Below are 19702 nucleotides of genomic sequence, written 5' to 3' on the forward strand. Positions count from 1 at the left end.
CGTTGAGCTATTGATGACTCGTTTTTATTACAACTTTTCATGAAATTTCATATTTTTTTCAAGGAAAATTCCAACGTTCTTGGCAAGTCCTTGGCAAAATCGCCCGTAGAAGAGGCCATTTTCAGGTCATCAATACCTCTACGCGCATTGCGCGCGCCATCAATCCGACTGTGGATTCGGATTCTACAGCTTCAATTGCCTATATATATGTGGTTTCCGGGTACGCGCATGCCATACCTAGGCCAATGTATGGGGAAGAGTATTGGGCTCAAGGTCAGTCAAGTCGACCTGTTGCGCGCAGCGGTGGGTCCAGTTGGGCAAAAGGGTATCCGCTTTCTCCTGGTGTTTGCAGGTCACAGCAGTACATTACACACATAACGTTCGAAGTATTCTGAAATTGGTGTAAGTAGTAGACGAGGGATTGATTACAGCAACGTCATAGCACTGGTACAGTACAGTACATAGCAGTGTCTGGACTGAGCAATCGAGGCTAGAACAAACGGTCCGAATAGCACGGTGGGTCAACTGGAGGATCTCATTCTGCATGTCCCGGCAGACTGGCTCCTCTTTCCTGGAGTGCGGGATGCTGACGTTCATATCACAGTAAAGAGTGCATTGCATTTCTAGTACATACATACAACTTTCACAGTGAAGCAGTGGTCGATAAGATAAGGTTCTGGATCACTGCATGCCTTCCTACTTCGTGCCTGCCTTCCCTTAGGCTGAGCGCTCCCAGAAACCATGACACAGCTTAGATTCTGGATGAAAGTGCAACCGACATCACCATAAAGAACCCCGCTGTGGTATCGCAGCTCACTCGTTCTCTTGCATGCTGCCCACCAGCGTCACGGCACATCAAGTCGCTCGCGCGCCGCTGGAATGAGAAGACCAGCTCCCCGACTGCTAGCCTCAGCACCACACCCAAGATTGCGGGCGACGGTTGGTCCAGTCTCACTGGCCTTCTCCCAGCCCGCCCCCGCCATCAATGTCCTGCCCTCAGAGTCAACCCCATCATGGCCTTGTTGCCGACCGTGCCGACCCTACCGGCCCAGGCCCAAACAAGGCCAACCGACGAGCGTTCTGGCAGCATCGGCATCGCTCCGTTCCCAAGTTCCGCCGCTGACACGCCGGTACACCCACACTACATCCCACCAGCAGCAGCCGCCGCCGGCCGCCGACGCGGTGTATCCACCCCTGGATGACGACGGCAGGCTGGACCCGTCGGCCCTCCCCAAGCTGCCGTTTCGCTTCGACACTGGCATCGCCCTCTTTGCGAAGCGGACACCGCGGCCATTTCCACCCCCGTTCCTTTCCCCGCCATCGGGCTCCTTCAGCGACCCGCTCAGCACGCACGACAGGAGCCGCGACCGCCGCCGCCGGGCCTATGTAGGCGGACGCCTGATCCAGGGATTCACCAACGGTGACGACGCCGTGTTTGCGAGCGACTACTTCATCTGTGCCAACGACGGGGTGGGCGCCTGGTGTACGAGGCCAAGGGGACACGCCGGGTGAGTTTACTTGGAGCTGAATTGGCTGTGCCTTTTTTCCCCCCCTACTAATGACAACAAACCCCACGGTTTTCGGTTTCGTTCAGACTGTGGGCGCGTCTGATTTTGCACTTTTGGGCCACCGCCATATTTGAAGACGCCGCGCGCCAGGGCAACTCGTACCAGCCCGACCCCGTCGCCTACCTGCAGCGTGCGTACGAGCAGACCATCGAGGCTACCAGCGCGCCTAACGACTGGCAGGGCACCACGACGGCGTCGGGCGCACAGCTGCACTACCGGCGCCTTGAGAGCGGTGAAAGTGCGGCTGCTGCCGGTGATGGTGTCGGTGGTGACGCCATTGGGAACGGTGAGAATGCTAAAAGAGCCGCGGTGGAACCCCTCCTGTATGTCACCAACCTCGGCGATTCCCAGGTTATGGTGATCCGCCCGCCGACGCGCGAGATGATCTACAAGTCCACCGAGCAGTGGCACTGGTTCGATTGCCCGCGCCAGCTTGGTACCAACAGCCCAGACACGCCGGCCACGTGCGCCGTGGTAGACCAAGTTCCGATCCGCGAGGGAGATGTGGTGCTGGCCATGTCGGACGGCGTCATCGACAATCTATGGGAGCACGAGATCGTGGAAAAGGTTTGCGAGAGCCTGGAGAAGTGGCGGGCTGGGCAAGGCAGGGGTAGAAGTGCTGTGTTGGATGGAGCTTCTAGTGATGACGGCGGCATGGGATATGTCGCCGAGGAGCTGATGGAGGCCGCGAAAACGATCGCGGTAGATCCGTTTGCCGAGAGCCCATTTATGGAGCATGCCATTGAGGAGGGACTGGCGAGCGGTGGTGGTGAGTCGACTTCTTCCTGGTCATGTTCTGGTTTTGGCGAGTAAAGCTGATAGAACACAGGGAAACTGGATGATATTAGCGTTGTCGCCGCGCTGTGCAGGCGGAACGGTGTTTAACGGCGACGAAAGATATGAGCCAGCATGTTCAGCACAAGAGCATTTGCCATTTGCTCGTACGATCCTCTTATAGTGGCTGCGGCTTGGAGGAATGGAGTCTGGGTGTTCAGGTAATAGGCAACCCTACGGCACGCGCAGAGCATGCATTCAACATCTCAGAGCCGTGCTAATCTCACATTGTTAGAACAGCCCGAAACCGGATTCAACAAGAGAATGACTAGACCACCATCCCATAATCACGGCGTTGGGAAAGGTCAGAGGCAAACGGTTGAGGTGGCTGCCAAAGCGAGTTTGGTATCTCCATGTGTGCATTGCTTGATAATGTAGTAGACGAAAGACTGAAAACAGTCGACCTCATCTATAATGACACAAGCCTCCTTTGTGTTGCACCGTAGTGCTGCCTAATGTTGAAGTACACCTTGTCCATGAGAAGCATAACCAAATAAACCTGACGCCATGACGCAAATGCGGTGTTGAACGACCTGTATCCCCGTATTTCGTATCCCGTACCCGGTATCTTGAAACCTTTTTCCTTACCATCTAGGGTTCATTCACCCTTCCAATACTTTGTCGGCACGAAGGGCATCTTGGTCACCACGGCCTGCCTCGGCCGGTTGCGCACGAGCACATTCACCTTGGTGCCAGGCTTGTGAGACCCATCCTTGATGTAGCCCATGGCAATGTTCTTGCCCAGCGTCGGGCTCGGACATCCGCTCGTCACCCTCCCGAGCTTGACGGCCTCACCTCCATCCTCTTCGGGACGGCTCCAGATCTCGGCCCCCTCCCGCGCCGGCGAGCCCTCGACGATGAGGCCGACCCGCCGATATTTCACACCGGCCCCGCCCTTGCTCTTGGGCACCAATTGCTTGGCAATCACCTCGGCCCCGTAGAAGCCCGAGTCGGCGGTGCGCCGCTCCTTGGGGATGATCCAGCTCAGCCCGGCCTCGACGGGCGTCGTCGACTCGGTCAGGTCGTGGCCGTACAGGCACATGCCCGCCTCTAGCCGCAGGCTGTCGCGCGCGCCCAGCCCCGCGAGCCGCACCCTCTCGGCACCCCCCACGGCCAGCAGCGCATCGACCACAGCGACCGTCTCGCCGCCGGGGATGGAGATTTCGAACCCGTCTTCGCCCGTGTACCCGCCGCGGCTGATCAGCAGGGGGCTGCTGCTGATCTTCCCCTCGCGGATCTTGAGTCTGGCGTAGGCCGACTGTCCAAAGAAGAGTTTCTTCAGGTCCAGTCCGTCTTCGCCGTCCAAGGCGGAGGCCAGAACCGCCTCGGCGTCCGGGCCCTGCAGGGCGACCAGGCCCTGTCCCTCAAGGCGTTCCTCGTGCACCTGCAGGCCTTCGTGGCCGGGCTCGGCGTTCCATTTTGCAATCTCGCGGTCGAGGTAGGCGTTGTCCTTGTCGCGACAGCCGGCGTTGGTGACGACGTAGAAGCGGCCCTCGGGCAGGCGGGAAATCACCGTGTCGTCGACGATGCCGCCGGACCCGTCAGGGTGTAGCAGGCACGACAGCGTGCTGCGGTGCGGGGCAAGGGACTCGACGGCGCTCGGGGTGACGCGCTGCAGGAACTGTGCCGCCCCCGGGCCCGAGAACACGCGCTGCACCATGTGGCTGACGTCGAAGAGCGAGCAGTGCTCTCGCGTGAAGATGTGCGACTGGCCCACTGATAGGTCGGCGTACTGCACCGGCATGTGGAAGCCGCCAAACGGGACCATCTTTGCGCCGTGGGCGAGGTGGAAGTCGTAGAGCGGCGTCTTTTGGAGCGGGGCCGCCTCGTTCGAGGAGGAGCCATGGTTGGTGTCGGATGATGATGATGATGATGATGATGATGATGAAGCATTGCGGGCTTGGGCAAGGGGAAGGAGTTGCCGCGGGTGGAAGGCGGGGGTAGATTGAAGCGAGCGGCCATGGTGTCTGGCAGACTGCTGGAAGACAAGGCGGGAATGGTATCGCTTGGCGGCGTTGTGAGACTGAGTCCTGCAAGCACCCCGGAGGGCTCTCGCGATCGTTGCTGGCCTTACGCTCTGCATTGTGGCAGCCAATTGCACGCTGGCGAGGAAGGCCGCAAAAAAAATTGGCTGGTGGACGGCTGACAGAGGGAAAGAGTAGTGGGAGGGAGGAGAGGGTGGAATCTCTGTGTGACCTCACTGTTCGCTGTGTTCAGTTCCCCGATTTCCAGGTTTGGCCGAGAAGAACGAGCCGGAAATCGGCCCCGCATTGGCCTTGGCTGGCCCGAAACCCTAGCCCCCTGCACCGAGGCTGCCCCGACAGCTTGGGTCACTCCAAACTATCATCCAGAGTGCAGCGGCAATAACCCGGCTTGAAGATGTTGAATGCGGTGATAGTAGTATCAAACTGTCTCCTATGTAATGTAGGACTGGAGGAGAGATGCAGCTCGAGATTGATCTTCCCTTTTACTACCTACTGTTAACCAGGGTCGTTTTCTTAGGAACTTGGGAACTGTGCACAGAGGTGACCTCTCGAGCCAGGAAAAGCGGTTGGTGGGACATGTGCAATTCGAGACATTTCATGTCTTTCCTCAGGTGCTGTTCTCTACACTACCGAAAGACTGCATTCATTGATGAGATCCGCACCCAACACGCTTGCACGGAGGAGGGCCAAGGCGACGAAGAGCTGAGTCTATCATTTCCTGTACTCGGTGTGTCTGAGTTGAGAGGAGATGGTGCCTGAGAGAAGGGTGGGGCGCGAGGGGGGGGGGTTTATAGGTGTGCCTTTTCCAGGAAGCGGAAGGAAGGATGGGGGCGGAGGAAAGAGGAAGGGCTCAAGGATGACCAGGATGGGAGGGTCCGGTATTTAGTAAGGACACCGCTTGGTCACCGACTTTATTCACTGTGGACTAAACGCAGTCTACTGTCCCGATAGAAGAGACCATTGGCATGCGAGCTTGTCAGGCTATCTCGCCCAAAGATATGTAGGTACCTAGTTGATGAGGGCGAAAGCCCAAATGCAGCAGCAATTCACAGGGCTCTGAAATCCGAACCCGTTGGATGGTTTGGTGGGGCCTTTTGGTGCTGCAGTGAAACTTGGCTTGGCGCGGGGAAGGAACCTTACAGTAACGTAGTGCTACGGAGCTAACTGCAGGCTTGCAGCTGATTTGGTAGTGGGGCTGCAGTGTTCTGGAAATTTTTTGGGTCCAACAAGCAAAGTGAGGGCACTCAGAGCATTTGTCTGCCGCAAACCTTCACCAGAAGCATTTCCCGCTCGGACCAGAGCACGTTTTCTCAAAATCCACATCTACCTATATCACTCACTTCATTTGCCCCTCTGTCGCCATTTCGACTTACGTAGTGCCAGCCTCTTAATAGAGGCAGCCTCTCACGATGGGCAAACGAACCAAGCAGTACAAGAAGCTCATGCGAGCTTTCCAGCTGCTCGGTTTTCGTGAACCATATCAGCTGCTGATGACTAGCGACATCATCCTTGACACCCTCAAGCTCGATCTAATGGCCTTGTTTGAGAAGACACTCTCTACCAAAAACTTGAAGCCCATGATCACACAATGCTGCATTGTAAGCTCCATCTTGCTTGGCCTGCGCTCCGAAACCTGTGACGCTAACGTGGTACGCAAAGCGAGCATTGTATGCGAAGAACGTGGGACCGAACAGAGATCCTGCCGCCGCCGCTGCCATCGACAGGGCAAAGACATTTGAGAGGCGGCGGTGTGGCCATCTCATGGACGAGGACCCCCTTACCGAAAGGGAGTGCATGTTGTCAGTTGTGGACCCCAAGGGCAAAGGCGAGAACAAATTCAGATATGTCGTTGCTACCCAAGACGAATGGCTGGTACGTCGTTAGATGCTATCATCATAACCGCGCTCGCTGGCTCATCGGCTGACTTTGGCCTGTGCCACAGAGGGAGAGGTTACGATCCGTGGTTCCTACGCCTCTGATGTACGTGCGGCGGAGTGTAATGGTAAGTTCGGGCCTTCATCACACGAATTTGTATGTGTCAGCCTAGCTAACCATGGAGACAGATCCTTGAGCCCATGTCTTCGTCATCGGCACGGGCCAGAGAACGAGAAGAACGTTCAAAGTAAGCCAACTCCTAAGTTCTGTCAGTTGTAACATGGCTAATTGGAAGCACAGATTCCTGGATGGCATTGTCAGGCGGCCCCGGAAGAGAAAGCGGGATGCCGACGATTCTGAGGAAGACGATGCGGACAGAGAAGACGAGGGAAGGGGCGATAGCGAGGACATCCAGCCTAGAGAGGCTCAGGAGCAAGACAAGCCCAAGAAGAAGAGGAAGAAATACGGCCCAAAGGGGCCGAATCCGCTTTCAGTGAAGAAACCCAAGAAGAGTGCTGCGAACCAGACCCCTAGGAAGCCTCCTGCCCCCTCGACCGAAAATTCGGCAGAGGCCAAAGCGAAGCGCAAGAGACGCAAGAAATCACAGGGAGGGACCACCCAGGATGGAACTGTCAAGGAAATGGCTGAGAAGCACGAGAGCGCCGGGACCGACGCTGTTGAGGCTTGATTTAAGTAGATCTTGGCATTGATTAGCCGCCATTTTACAGACACCCTACGCTACAGACTCGTACTAGCAATGTGTTAAGGGTGGTTGTCGAATGTCGATTAGATCAATGGCAGGGCTGGTCAGCGGCTTACCTGCACGTTAACTCCTTACTATACTGTACACCGTACTCCGTACGCGTGTAAATTCAGGGGCTGCAAACAGGGGGTAATGTCACATGCCGCGTTATCTTATCCTCTCCATAGGCAGTGCTAAGTCGGTGCTAAGTGGGCTTGCCCCTGTCATAATGCTGTAAATAGGACCTAAGGCTCAGCAATCAACCCACTAATAAACCTGACCTGGGCGCGGTTACGCTGGTTGGTTTGGAGACTTTGGACCCTTTGAAACAAAGGGAAACACCTACCTTCTGTCGGATACATACCCGCCCCTATGCTAAGGTCGCCTGACAACCCGAACGTTATTTCCCAATAAATCTCGCGGGACTCACGGTCAAGACGCGCGGCGTGCCTCATCCATCAGCAGCAGCAGCAAACAGTCATGCCGGCAGTTGACGGGCCTTCTGCTGGCAATGACCAGAGCGGCCCGTCCAAGACAGCAACGGAAGATGGACCGCCGCAACCCGCCCAGAATCAGATGTCCGCTGCGACGCCCAAGCCAGAACCCAAACCCGCCAGTTCTGCGACTGTTGAGCTCGACGACTTTGGCCTACCCATAAGGAAATATTCGACTCCGGTTGAGACAGAGCAGGGAACCTCAAATGCTGAAGCCGCAGCCAACACGTCGAACGAGAATCACCAAGTGCACGGGGCGACCGCGAAGGCCGGACCACAAGATGGCGCAGAATCGACCAGCGAGAAGGATTTTAGGGATGCCGAGACCGCCGCCGCAAACAAATCCAGGACGACTGCACAGGCCGAGGAACGGCCGTCGGACGTCAGATCAGAAGATGCCCAGCTGCGGAGCAAGCGAGGGTCGGCCGACGTGTCGACCAAGGTTGCGGACCAGGCGGTATCTGAGGCTAGTAAACCTCAACGACCGGCTAGCGGGGTGAAGCACGATGCGAGCGTCGCCGACGGGCCAGGAGCCGCCGCGAAAGTCGCCATGTCCGCGTACTCGCACCAGCAACTCACTTCCCAAGAACCCGAGAAGCAGGAAGAAGATGACGGGGAGTGGCAGGTGATGCCCGCCTACGCGCCCTACGACATATATGACGACAACAACAGACTGATCGCCAAAGAATACAACGAAGCCGACGATGAGACGTACGGGTATGCGGGGCTCGGGGGCGCTGGGAAAGGCTATACGAAAGTGCTACTGGATGACGACGCCGAGTCGGCGACCAGCATGGATGAAAATACCCAGTATTTGTTCAAAGACGCGGGCGGAACGAGCATGACGGAAGACGACGAGAATCAGCGGGATGCCGTGAGCCAGCTTCAGGCCACCAAGGAACTCTTGACGGAGGGTCAGAGAATCGCTTATGTTGGACTCACAAGATTAGAGCTCTCAGCCATGCTGAGCGAGCTCGAATCTGTGTCTACGAAGGCTACCTCGTCCAGGTTCAAGAAGCAAACAGCACTTGCAGCCGAGAACATGAAGATGTGGAGCCAAAAGATGATGATCAGGCTCTATACCCATATGGACATAAGCCCGGACGAGCAAGTCATGATTGAGCAGTTGAGCGCGCACGGTGTCATGCCGCAGGATCTGACTCCCGTGTTGATGGCAAACGCGCGCGTGCGAAACCCCATGGCCGCCGAATCGGAACCGAGAACGTCCCTCTCGAACTCAACCTCGTCGCGGCCGAGCTCGGTTGTGAATGCTCAGGCCGAGCAGGTCGCCGAGCCGCCGCCGCCCTACTCCGCGGACGACGACACGGAGCTCACAACCCCCGTCAAGATGCCGTCGCAGATGCCAACCACGCAAAAGATCGACATTGACATACGTTGGACCGTGCTATGTGACCTCTTCTTGGTGCTCATCGCCGACTCCATCTACGATGCAAGGTCTCGAGTTCTACTGGAGAGGGTCGCCAAGGACCTCGAGATATCCTGGATCGACATCTGCCGCTTTGAAAAGAAGGTAACGGACGCGCTCGAGATGCAGCAGAACGCCGAGAGGGAGAATTGGAACGAAGAGGAACACATGGAGAACCGCCGCAAGCTCGCCCTCAAGCGGCGCTACGTAATGATGGGACTTGCCACGGTTGGTGGCGGCCTGGTCATCGGCTTATCCGCGGGTTTGCTTGCGCCTGTCATCGGCGCTGGCCTAGCAGCAGGCTTCGCAACGATCGGTGTTGGCGGCACCAGCGGTTTCCTCGCTGGTGCAGGGGGTGCCGCCATCATCACGTCCAGCGCAGCAGCGTCAGGCAGTATCATCGGTGTCAGGGCTGCCAACAGGAGGACAGGGGCCGTCAAGACGTTCGAGTACCGGCCACTGCACAACAACAAGCGGGTGAACCTGATTGTTACCATCTCCGGGTGGATGATAGGCAAGGTGGATGATGTCCGGCTGCCCTTCAGCACGCTGGACCCGGTCATGGGCGACCTTTATTCAGTGCTGTGGGAGCCCGAAATGCTGACCAGCATGGGTGATACCATCAACATCCTTGCCACTGAGGTGAGCCCCTGCCGTGCGCGGTCCAATATCAACCGTTTTCTTGTGTATTAACCGATTTCCTAGGCTCTCACCCAAGGCCTCCAACAGCTCCTAGGTAGCACAATCCTTGTGTCCCTTATGGCGGCCCTTCAGTTACCCGTTGTTCTTACCAAACTTGCGTATCTGATCGACAACCCCTGGGCTGTCTCCCTTGACCGTGCTACCATGGCCGGTTTGATCCTGGCTGATTCACTCATCGATCGTAACCTGGGCACACGTCCCATTACCCTCGTGGGCTACTCTCTTGGCAGCCGTGTCATTTTCTCCTGCCTCCAGGAGCTCGCCAAGAAGGGTGCCTTCGGTTTGGTGCAGAACGTCTATCTCTTTGGCAGCCCCGTCGTTGTCAAGACGGATGAGTACTTGCGCGCCCGCGCCGTCGTATCTGGCCGCTTTGTCAACGGCTACAACCGCAACGACTGGATTTTGGGCTATCTGTTCCGCTTGACAAACGGCGGGATCAGGCGCGTCGCCGGTCTGGCCGCTATCGAGGGCGTACCCGGGGTAGAGAACATGGATGTGACGGGGATTGTGACAGGACACATGGACTACCGGACGGCAATGCCTCGCCTTTTGCGCGAATGCGGCTGGCTGGTTGAAAGCGATGAGTTTACAGAGATCGAAGACCCGGACCCCGAAAACCACAAGGAAAGGCAGCGTGAACTAATTAACGAGATTGAGGAAGCAAGGAGAGAGCTAGCGAAAGAAGGAAAGGGGAAGAAGGGTGGCTTCAGCTTCTTTGGGAGGAAGAAGGCGACAGAGAAGGCCGAATGGGAGGTCTATGAGGAGACTGGCAAGGACGCCAAGGATGGTAAGACGGAGGATAAGGAGGGCAACAACCACGGCGTGCTATTCGATGTTGATGCCATCCGTGCGGAGCTTGCCAAGGAAAGTCGGAACAAGGACGGCAACATCGACGAAGAGCTGCTTCAGGTCAGAGAGATCAAGAGCACTCTCCCACCGATCAAGCTCGAATTGAACTCCAGCAGTACCACTACCAGCCCCGGCCCGCCTCCGCGGGCCAGAACATCGCGCAATAGTCTGCGTGAGAGCAGGAGCCCCGATCTCGCCCCGCCGCGGTCTTCGAACGAAGGGCGATTGTCCTACGAATACCGCCAACAATCCCGCAACCCTTCAATGTCCTCCCGAGCGCGTTCGCCCACATTCCCCGCCAGCAAGGCGGAAAGCAGCCCGGCGTACCATACTTCCACTTCATACGCCTTGGCGTATGGTGGTGGCGATGGGATAGCGGAGGACGACGGCCAGATCCAAATGATTTTTGACACTGGGTTTGACGACGACAAAGACGTCAGACCACCCATGCCCTCGTCATCCTCGACAACGACAGCTCCGGGCTCTGCTGCGAGACCAGAGTTGATCAAGTCGGCACAGACCATGCCGAACCTCACCCTAGCGGACCCCTGGGCCGACACCCGGGGTAACTATGACTATGACGACGACGACGATTTTGGCAAAGAGAAGGAGATCTCAATGACGTTTGCTTAGTGCACTAGTACTTGAGTTTTGTGAATGAATAGGGGAGTAGGGTTCGACGCATAATTTCTGGCATTGATTGCCACTCTAGGCACTTGGGGCGGTTCATGAGCATGAATAGAGATGCTTTTGACTAGTTTGGTCTCTAGAGATTAGGGCTAGGTGTTTGCATGCATCCCGTCCATGGTAGCGCATTAATCTTAAGGTACTTGAGCGAGGTATCTTTGCTTGCTAGTCTCTGGCTTCTTGGACACGGCTTCCGCTGCTGCGTCATCGACGGATCTCAAAGCCCTCCTCGCCCTCGACCACCTCTCTGTCTTCCTTGTCCAACCTGACTACGTGGGCGTGCCGAGGTCCCTTGTCCACGGCCTTGAGAAACGTTGCGAGGGCGTCCTCTTCGCCCTGTGCTTCGCCCTCGACCTTTGAGCCAGGGACGAAGAGAGAGAAAGGGACTTGGTCAGCGAGGGGGATTGCTATTGACGTTGCTGCAACTCAGGACTGATAGGGAGAGGGAGGGTGTGAATAAAATACCTTGTTATTGTCGGTATTCCGGACCCAGCCGGTGAGGTTGTTCTCGATGGCTCGGTGGCGGGTGAAGTAGCTGTTTGCAGTTGGTTGGACATTGGTCGGCGGAGGTGAGCGAGACTACGTAGAGAAGAAATATTGGGATGAGGAAATGAAGGGGATATGAGAGGATACAAACGAGTCGGATCTCGTTTAGTGATGTTCATAACCGGCATGAATGATGATAGTAGCGGCGTTCGAGTAATGGGTCTCTTCTTACCGGAAGCCAACACCTAGGGTCCACCAGTTGTTAGCTCAATGGATCGCTCGTATTACATAGGTATAAGTCTAAGGACTCATTCGATGAGCTTCTGCTACATGTTCAATTCTGCATGGCAATCGAGTCCCAAAATCCCAATGTCAATGGCATCGATGGCTCACCTTGCACCATGCCCCCATGCGCTAGGAAGTAGACCTGGATAAGTGAGGAGCTGGGTTAGCATATGCCTGTCTCAGTCGGGCTTGATTTAGCGACATACTCGCTTGACCATCCTGGCCTTTCGTAAGGGTGCGTCCTGTAGTGTACAATGCCGTAGTAGGATTAAAGTTCAGCGGATGATAAAGTGTTTGTGACAATAGCAGGGAACTGAATGATCAAAGCTTGGATATGATCAAGTAGTTTAACGGTAGGTACAAGTACCTTTCAAGTTCCTGGCCGTGTCCGAGGCATGAACACTGCTTAGACGATCAGAACTCGATAAGATGAGGCTTCGAGATGTGGGGTTAGTGACACGAGGGATATCAATATGTATTGTATGTACCGTGATGTCACTTGGGAGAATTCCAAAGAACTTCATGTCATGTCGTTCTTGTTCCTTACATCTGCCCAGAGAACATCTTCCAAAATTCCGAGGAATTGACATCTCATGTGCATCCTCCGCGAGCACGTCAACCGAGACTTACCAGGCAGACAAGGAGAAAACCAAGCGCATTCAAGTACAATCCATAAGCTTGAGCCAGTCTAAACCCAGTTCCAAATGCCATTCCTCTCCAACATGTCATATGCCCGCTTATAGGCCCCGGACGGGCTGAAATACACAAATGCCATAAAAACAAAGAGCCAACGCTTCTTCACTTCGTATCAAAGCTGTACTGCAACCACCCGCCTAACGCTCGTAAGCTTTCCCACCGCACGTTCTCGTCAGCCTCGCCCATGAGCTCCATCACCCTAGTTTTCAACCCATATCTCTCCAGCTGGCTCCTCTTCTCGGGCACCTCGCGGACGAGGCAGCCAATGTCGTTGCACGCAATCGCAAGCACGGCTTTATCGTTGTCCCACGGCTTCTTCATAATGTCGGCTAGCTTGCGTATGAGGGCGCCATTTTCGTATTCGAGAATCTTGCGCGCGTTCTCGGCCCAAAAGACAGTATTGCGGTGCGGGGGCGACCAGCGCAAGTGGCCCGAGTTCAACTCCCCAACGTACTCGTCGAACGTAGTCTTTGTCTTGGTATATTCCTCGAGCAGCTCGCGAAGCTTATCCATGTCCTCCCTGAGATCGGGGTCGGAGAATTGCCTGGTCTGAAGGTTCTGCAATAAAGCTGGAAGCCGCGCAAGGACTGCTGTGGGGAGCAGCGTGTTCTGATTGTGGACCAGGAGGTTTAACAGGGTCGAGACGAGCAATCGGGTGGTCTTCTCCTTGGGGGACAGCCGTAGGAGCTGTGTATAGAGCAAAACAATGTCGTATTCACTAGATTGTGTTAGCTAGAACAAAAACTTGGGAAAGGGCGTAGGAACGGATTTACTCGTTTAGCTCGTCACCGACTGTGGCAGCCTCGAAGCTGAGCTGCCACATGACGAGGAGCACGTGGTAAAGCAGCTGAAGACCAATGCCACCGCCCAGTGAACCCTCGAAGCCGCTCCGGGCCGTGGACGTGGTTCCACTCCAAAGGCTGGCCGAGGCGTCGCCGCTGCCAACTCCTGCTGCCGCTCGCAAAATATCGATTAGAGGCGCAATTGTCTCGCTTCTCTGCTTCCAGAACTGTTGTCTGGTCGCACGGCCGTAGAGAAGCGACGAGTACTCCTGCACGCCAATGTCTTGGAGCCCAGCGTCGGAATTCTTGGTTAGGGACGACAGGTAGGTGAATACGAGCGGTAAAGCCTTGTCTACCGTCGCCGGGGACTCATCTCTGGAGCCAGCCATGAGACTAACGAGCACGGTAGAAGTGAGCAGCGGAATTGGATCGTCCGGATTGGGGGAACGGCTGAGTAGTGGAAGAAAATGCTGGTAAGGATCGCCCGTTTGGAACAGAGCTTTCGATAATGCGGGCACGCCTGCGATGCCACAAGGGTTAGCATGCATGGGGACGAATCTCAGGCCCATCAGTCGCAGCCATGACTGCCCAAAAAGACAGGCGCAGGCAGCGAGGTTGACCGTAGGGAATAACGAGGCGAGGGAAGGAACGCACTGTCAAGCAGATCGCTCAAGAAGACGAGAATGTAATGCACAACATCCTGGCGCTTGGCGGCCAATTCCAGCACGCTCTTCTTCCCAGGCTCACCGACAAACAGCGCACGATAGCCGTCGAGATCGGCCTCGACGGTCTGCTTGCGGGCATCTTTCTTGGCCTTGTCGACGGCGCGGATGCGGGCGAGCTGCTCTTCGGTCAGCGTGCCCGCGCGCACAGCCCCGTCCCAGGGAATCGGCCGCTGCCGGATGTTGCTCTGCAGCGATGCTAGATACGTCGGCGGATCCAGCGACATCGTGTACATAAACAAATGCGCTCGATGGTGAACATGCGATGATGCAAGTGTTTTAGGTCGTCCAGTTGTGTCTGGCAGCTGAGCTCACCCCCCGAAGCTTGGCGTGGGTGGGTTCCAGTTGGCTGGCTGGGACGGCCAACAGAGTTACAGAGCCAGAGAGCTTACCGGTACTGTAAGTTACGGAGAATTATCGTACGTAATGCCCGGGTCACAGTGGAGCACGAGGCTTGGCAAACGTTTGTCCGCTCCGAGTTTCCGTCGATGGACTCGTACGCTAGCATCAAGATGCCCAAGAATACACATGGTGCGTTAAATGCTATGGACAATGCGATAGAAATTCGGCAGAGAAAAAAGAAGAATAGGTTCCTCATTTGGAGGGATTCGATATGCGCCCCTGCGCCACTGGTGCAAAGCTTCGGCTCAAACCGAGGGACTGGTCACTAGTGTATCCACATGTCTCCGTATGTATGTGTATAGTGTAATTATACATACATACGGATACAGACAGGGGCTTAATGGGCTGCAAGGGTTATACGGCGATAAGGGCCCTCTTATCTGGGCCGGCGCGAGACGTCCCGTCAAGCAAACGCCAGGGCAGCAACCTGGAAGGCGGCAAGGCGGGGACATGGGAGCCGAGCGAACCAAACGGCGGGGCACCGAACCTGAGCAGGAGCCAGTTTTCTGCCAGCTCAGACGCTACTGGCAGGTACCCCATTTTGTGATGCAACGCTCGAGCTAGACAGGACCTGCCGCATCGACTAGGCGAAAACTTCAAAGCAAGGTGGAATGAAGGTGTCAATTAAATGAAACGTTGGGTCCATAATGACACTCTTTTTGAAGCCAGTGATGGGCTTTTGTGGGTGGTCAGGTACAAAATCCGGAGGTTGGGTGCATGGCGTTGAGAGCTTCGGAGGAGGTTGGGAACACCCATCGCCCGACCACCACTTAGATGTTACCAGCCATTGGAAAATCCTCAGTAATAAATCCCGCCTTGCTGGACCCTCCCAATTCCTTTCCGCTTTCCTCCTGGACCTAGAATACCCTGACTGGAATCTCTGACAACATTGTGCATTCTTCCTTTTTTTTGTTTTTGGCAATCTTTTGCGCCTCCAGTCACAGTCACTCTCGAGTAACTAACAGCAGCTTGAGCGTCGTCCGAGATACCTCGGGACGGGATTCCAGGTTTCATTGAGCGGGCTGGGGTGCACAATCAGAAAACGAAGAAAAACCTCGGTCGCATCCGACGACAGTGGGCCGAATTGACAGATAACGCCACAAACAAAAGGAGAACAAGACAGCCGTTCAACACTCGCACGGCCCTGCCGATCGCTCAAAAAGTTTCACTTGAGCCCCCGCGCGGGAGCCAGGCCGGCCGGCGCAGGCCTATCTCCACTAAAACCCCCGGTCAGCCCCCGGTCGTCCAAGCGCCCGCCGAACATGCCGCCCCGACCCTCGCCGCCAGGGCTCCGCTCAACGCTATGGCTTTTGTTCGCCGGCTTGGCGGCGCACCGGGCCGTCGCCATTCCTTTCCCAAAAGATGATCTGCACGAGTTCGGCTACGGATACCTGATGCCGCGCGGGTGCGCACAGTACTGCGGCATGGACCACCAGTACTGCTGCGAGGCCGGGTCGCAATGCTACACCTCCAACGGCATCGCCGGGTGTACCGCGGCTGCGGGCGGTGGCCTCGCTTGGTACACCACAACCTGGACAGTGACGCAGACGTATACAAAAACGTACAGCTCCTATTTCCCTGCCGCTACCGCCCCCGCAGGCTCAGGAAATTGCGTGCCACCCCCGGGATCGGGCCAAATCGCCTGCGGCACAATCTGCTGCGCGACCTGGCAGTATTGTGCCCGTGAGGGGCAATGTATGCCGAATCCTTCTGCTGTTGCTGGAGGAGGCGGGGCAGGAGTCACGACCGTCGTCACTGGAGGACAGACAATCACAACCCAATACAGCGCTCCATACCGGGTAACCAGCGGCACGGTGACATCGACATCAACAGGCACTGCTGCGGGCGCATCCGAGACCACGGGTGCTGTGAGCCCCGGTGGCACGGCGGGCGGCCTGAGCGGCGGCGCAATTGCCGGCATCGTCGTTGGCACGCTGGCCGGCGTGGCTCTGCTTCTCCTGCTTTGCGCCTGCTGCGTCGTTCGCGGTCTGTGGCACGGCCTGCTGGCTCTCCTGGGCATCCGCAAGAAGAAGGAGACCAAGACGGTCATTGAAGAAGAGCGCTACACCCGGCACGGCCGGCGAGAGGGGCACGGATCCTGGTACGGCGGCCGCCCCAGCACGGCAGCATCCCGAAAGGAGAAGAGTAAAGGTGCGGGCTTGCTCGGCATCGGAGCCGCCCTCGGCACGCTGGCGCTATTACTGGGCTTGAGGCGGGACAAGAAGAAGAAGGCGGCGACAAAGACGAGGAGCGATTTCAGTAGCAGCTCATGGTCCGAGTCTTATACAGCAAGTGACCCCAGTGAGTACCCCCCGCTCTCCTTCCCCCCACCCCGACCTTCTTTGTCTAGGTCTTCTCTTGGGCCACTTCACTAACACCAGTCACCACAGGCTCTTTCAGCAGCGACAGACGGACCCGGCGCTCCGGACGGGGGAGCAGGGCGCCGAGCAGGGTGACGAGGACAACCCACACCCACACGCGCGTGTCGAGGGCGCCATCCGCCAGGTCACACCGGTCGCCCAGATGACCTGTTGACAACCCAATCCGCCACCCAACATACCAAAGTTCATAATGAAGACCACGACGCCAATGTATATACCGAACCCGCCACCTCCCACCATGAGTGCGACCCTCCAATACCCTCATCTCGTATATAACTGTTCAGGAACTCCTATTCCTCTTTCATTTGGAGTTTTAAGGCGTTACGATAGATTCAAAGAGACGATTTTCATGAGATCTGGATGGAATGGAGCAGGTTGTTAATGAAGATCTGAAGATACGAAGGACACGAAGACTTGGCAGCATGCATGAGGAATGAGATAACGGCGAGCCGGGTACGTGTAAAAGGAGGCTGTACCATGAGACTGGCTGCACAATTCTGACTGGGTGGAAGTTTTCCGTAGTATCATTTTCACGGAATCTGAGTAAAATTCACCCCCTCCTGCCATCACAATCCGATTCATCTTCGCATTTGTGTCAATATTTCATCCGTCCCACATGGAGGCGTTGACCAGAGACAACATTGGCGCTCCCGGTGACAAGATAGATTGCCGAAGAGGGTATGAATTGGGCTATGGTTGAATCATCAACTCAAACCAGCCTGACCGTCGGAAAATAGCTCCCGATTAGCTCAAGACGTGCTTCATCATGAACGCGATATTGGTTTGTTCCAGACCCGTGGTTCAGAAGGTTGCCCATTTTGCAGTAGCGACTTTTTACGCTACAAAACATGCAAATGCCGATGACCCCTTGCCACTCCGGTGAGACCCATAAAGCACAAAGAAACCCATGGCCGCATGTCCATCACTCCTCAACAATGTTACCCTTCTCCGAGACGTAAAGACCGTCCAAGAACTGTCTGTGGCGTTAGCAACCGTCATCCCCATATCACCCCGCGGCCCGCTTGAACGCACCTTCCGGATATCCTTGTTCCGCACTCTGCAAATCTGTTGGATGTCGGCGGCGCTTTGGGAAACGCCCTCGAGAGAGTTACCGCTGAGGATCAGCTCGTCCTTCTGTGCCTTGGAAATCTCGACCTCGACACCGGGTTGCATGACAACCCTCCGGACAATCTTCTCGCCGATGAAGTTCCTGTGTTGCACCCAAACATCAGCCTTCCTCCCATTTCCTAGAAGCCAAGGGTACCAAGCCGTCGCTTCCAGCAGTACTCGGCGGCGGGGCCAACATATCCTCATCCACCAGCGACGTACCGGATTTCGACCTCGAAGTTGCCAGTCTCGGCATTCTTCTCCACGTTCACGTTGATCGGAAAGTGGGCGTAGACATATCTCATCTTGTACTTGAAGCCCTTTGTGACGCCGATGATCAGGTTGTTGATGATAGTCCGGACGGTACGGAGGGCGGCAACGTTCTTGCGGCTGCCGTGGTGAATCTCAATACCGATCACGTTCTTCTTCAGGACCGAGAAGTTGACGGCGATGTGGCTCAGGTCCTTGGTGAGCTTGCCTGCAAGGTGTCCGGTCGGGTTAGACAAAGCGATTTCCCACCACGCCCTCCGCGATATGCCCTCTCCAGTATATCGTTTGCGGCCAGCCGGTAGGGGTGGGTTTGGCTCACCTCTGGGGCCCTCGACTGTGACCAGTCTCGACTTGATCGAAACCTTGACTGTAGGTCATGACGTTGTCAGCAATTGTTCATTTTTCCCACCACCCAATAGCTCCGCAGCACTATCCAGCCGCAACACCCCGGACCGCATTTGCATCCTCCATCGTGGGCTTTTGTCTTTGCCGGTCGTCGGATCGGGGGTTCTCGCCGAATCACTCCTCCGCTCGTTCGGGTCGCACATCGGGTTGTAATTGGCACACGTACCATTCTCGGGGACCTCGAGGGTCTCCTCACTGTGGATGTAGCGCATCTTTGCGTTGTGACCGGGGAGTGAGGAGGGTTGAGGTTTTGCTTCGTCGTCGAGGTGGACGAAGGGTAGTTGCAAGCCCGAGAAAAACCACGATTTTGCGGACCCGGAATAATTCGAGTTGTGCGCCGATCATGCCTTGAGCTTTTGTTAGGGCAGAGCTGAAAAGCGACGCGGTGATTGGTCCAGGCGGCGGAAGGCTGGTCTAATGTGGGGTTAGTACCTTATTTGGGCCAGTGCTTTCAGGCTGGGACCTCCCTCAAGTTCTTAACGCCAACTTCACTGTCAAAAGTCTCAATCAAGACATCACCACTAACGTTATGTACTTATACTGGGCAAGTCAGTTGAATACTTTCGTGTGGTGAGATATTGCATCAACGCTTCGCAGATCCAGAAGCAACTTAGACAACTAGACTTCAAGCTTGTGTCCTTCTTACTGTTCCCGTCTATTCTGCTGAGATGAGATACGGCAAGAGCGTCTATCCATGTCAGGGACCCAAGTCACCAAACTTGTCAAGTTTAGGGGTGCTGCATCGCTCATTCAAGACATCGAAAGTGCCATGCAGCCTTCAAGGTGAGCCAGGACTACGAAGTACGGAGCTTATGGCCTTATACAAACCGCCAGGATACGATGCACAGTTGAATCGATGGTTTTCGCAGCTCAGCGGTCTGTCGATTACTAAGAAGTACCTACGGACTACCGTATATTCCTGGGAAATCCGCCCTCCGCTACTGCGCGTACCTAAGCCAAGCGACCAATCCCAGGCAGCCGGCTCGCAACTGGCCTGCAGTGGT

The 19702-nt window shown here is 56.0% G+C and overlaps 9 protein-coding genes across 9 annotated transcripts; 6 read left to right on the forward strand and 3 right to left on the reverse strand.

Moving 5' to 3' along the window:
* Window positions 1–598: 598 nt before the first annotated feature.
* N656DRAFT_773434 (uncharacterized protein) lies at window positions 599–2880 on the forward strand. The gene is made up of 4 exons (XM_064814063.1): window positions 599–1508; window positions 1595–2337; window positions 2398–2563; window positions 2638–2880. Exons 1-3 carry the CDS (start codon window positions 880–882, stop codon window positions 2451–2453), a joined length of 1428 nt encoding a protein of 475 aa, XP_064674905.1. The 5' UTR covers window positions 599–879; the 3' UTR covers window positions 2454–2563; window positions 2638–2880.
* On the reverse strand, window positions 2741–4640 carry N656DRAFT_721844 (glycine cleavage system T protein). The gene has a single exon (XM_064812491.1). It carries the CDS (start codon window positions 4483–4485, stop codon window positions 3001–3003), a length of 1485 nt encoding a protein of 494 aa, XP_064674906.1. The 5' UTR covers window positions 4486–4640; the 3' UTR covers window positions 2741–3000.
* Window positions 4641–5796: 1156 nt separating this feature from the next.
* On the forward strand, window positions 5797–6513 carry N656DRAFT_700132 (uncharacterized protein; the record flags this gene model as incomplete). The annotated part of the gene is made up of 4 exons (XM_064810844.1): window positions 5797–5985; window positions 6047–6259; window positions 6330–6389; window positions 6451–6513. The coding sequence occupies 4 exons, from the start codon at window positions 5797–5799 to the stop codon at window positions 6511–6513; spliced, it is 525 nt and encodes a 174-aa protein (XP_064674907.1).
* On the forward strand, window positions 6408–7217 carry N656DRAFT_30255 (uncharacterized protein). The gene has a single exon (XM_064809177.1). The coding sequence runs from the start codon at window positions 6543–6545 to the stop codon at window positions 6948–6950; it is 408 nt and encodes a 135-aa protein (XP_064674908.1). The 5' UTR covers window positions 6408–6542; the 3' UTR covers window positions 6951–7217.
* Window positions 7218–7484: 267 nt separating this feature from the next.
* On the forward strand, window positions 7485–11108 carry N656DRAFT_764583 (DUF726-domain-containing protein; the record flags this gene model as incomplete). Its single annotated transcript, XM_064813342.1, has 2 exons — window positions 7485–9566; window positions 9630–11108. The coding sequence occupies 2 exons, from the start codon at window positions 7485–7487 to the stop codon at window positions 11106–11108; spliced, it is 3561 nt and encodes a 1186-aa protein (XP_064674909.1).
* Window positions 11109–11366: 258 nt separating this feature from the next.
* N656DRAFT_786119 (ARM repeat-containing protein) lies at window positions 11367–14360 on the reverse strand (the record flags this gene model as incomplete). The annotated part of the gene is made up of 5 exons (XM_064816493.1): window positions 11367–11516; window positions 11628–11697; window positions 12736–13347; window positions 13403–13931; window positions 14066–14360. The coding sequence occupies 5 exons, from the start codon at window positions 14358–14360 to the stop codon at window positions 11367–11369; spliced, it is 1656 nt and encodes a 551-aa protein (XP_064674910.1).
* A 676-nt stretch (window positions 14361–15036) lies between these two features.
* Window positions 15037–15533, forward strand: N656DRAFT_773439 (uncharacterized protein). Its single transcript, XM_064814064.1, has one exon. It carries the CDS (start codon window positions 15183–15185, stop codon window positions 15417–15419), a length of 237 nt encoding a protein of 78 aa, XP_064674911.1. The 5' UTR covers window positions 15037–15182; the 3' UTR covers window positions 15420–15533.
* Window positions 15449–17443, forward strand: N656DRAFT_30094 (uncharacterized protein). The gene is made up of 2 exons (XM_064809172.1): window positions 15449–16836; window positions 16926–17443. Exons 1-2 carry the CDS (start codon window positions 15798–15800, stop codon window positions 17060–17062), a joined length of 1176 nt encoding a protein of 391 aa, XP_064674912.1. The 5' UTR covers window positions 15449–15797; the 3' UTR covers window positions 17063–17443.
* N656DRAFT_773441 (60S ribosomal protein L9) lies at window positions 17347–18952 on the reverse strand. The gene is made up of 5 exons (XM_064814065.1): window positions 18865–18952; window positions 18613–18660; window positions 18246–18501; window positions 17949–18126; window positions 17347–17889 (listed from the first exon to the last, which is right to left on the reverse strand). Exons 1-5 carry the CDS (start codon window positions 18908–18910, stop codon window positions 17839–17841), a joined length of 579 nt encoding a protein of 192 aa, XP_064674913.1. The 5' UTR covers window positions 18911–18952; the 3' UTR covers window positions 17347–17838.
* Window positions 18953–19702: the final 750 nt, after the last annotated feature.

This window comes from Canariomyces notabilis, assembly GCF_033297395.1.
Source record: "Canariomyces notabilis strain CBS 508.74 unplaced genomic scaffold N656scaffold_1, whole genome shotgun sequence".
Taxonomy (NCBI): Eukaryota; Fungi; Ascomycota; class Sordariomycetes; order Sordariales; family Chaetomiaceae; genus Canariomyces; species Canariomyces notabilis.

Excerpts from the sequence above, each read along its gene's own strand:
- N656DRAFT_773439 (XM_064814064.1), top strand. The coding sequence starts at position 15,183 with ATGACACTCTTTTTGAAGCCAGTGATGGGCTTTTGTGGGTGGTCAGGT.
- N656DRAFT_773441 (XM_064814065.1), bottom strand. The coding sequence starts at position 18,910 with ATGCGCTACATCCACAGTGAGGAGACCCTCGAGGTCCCCGAGAATG. Across the intron at positions 18,502-18,612 it reads CACAGTCGAGGGCCCCAGAG|GCAAGCTCACCAAGGACCTG; the intron begins GTGAGCCAAACC and ends GACACCTTGCAG. Across the intron at positions 17,890-17,948 it reads GGAACAAGGATATCCGGAAG|TTCTTGGACGGTCTTTACGT; the intron begins GTGCGTTCAAGC and ends CGCCACAGACAG.
- N656DRAFT_30094 (XM_064809172.1), top strand. The coding sequence starts at position 15,798 with ATGCCGCCCCGACCCTCGCCGCCAGGGCTCCGCTCAACGCTATGGCTT. Across the intron at positions 16,837-16,925 it reads TTATACAGCAAGTGACCCCA|GCTCTTTCAGCAGCGACAGA; the intron begins GTGAGTACCCCC and ends CAGTCACCACAG.
- N656DRAFT_721844 (XM_064812491.1), bottom strand. The coding sequence starts at position 4,485 with ATGCAGAGCGTAAGGCCAGCAACGATCGCGAGAGCCCTCCGGGGTGCT.
- N656DRAFT_773434 (XM_064814063.1), top strand. The coding sequence starts at position 880 with ATGAGAAGACCAGCTCCCCGACTGCTAGCCTCAGCACCACACCCAAGA. Across the intron at positions 1,509-1,594 it reads AGGCCAAGGGGACACGCCGG|ACTGTGGGCGCGTCTGATTT; the intron begins GTGAGTTTACTT and ends GGTTTCGTTCAG. Across the intron at positions 2,338-2,397 it reads GGGACTGGCGAGCGGTGGTG|GGAAACTGGATGATATTAGC; the intron begins GTGAGTCGACTT and ends GATAGAACACAG.
- N656DRAFT_30255 (XM_064809177.1), top strand. The coding sequence starts at position 6,543 with ATGGCTAATTGGAAGCACAGATTCCTGGATGGCATTGTCAGGCGGCCC.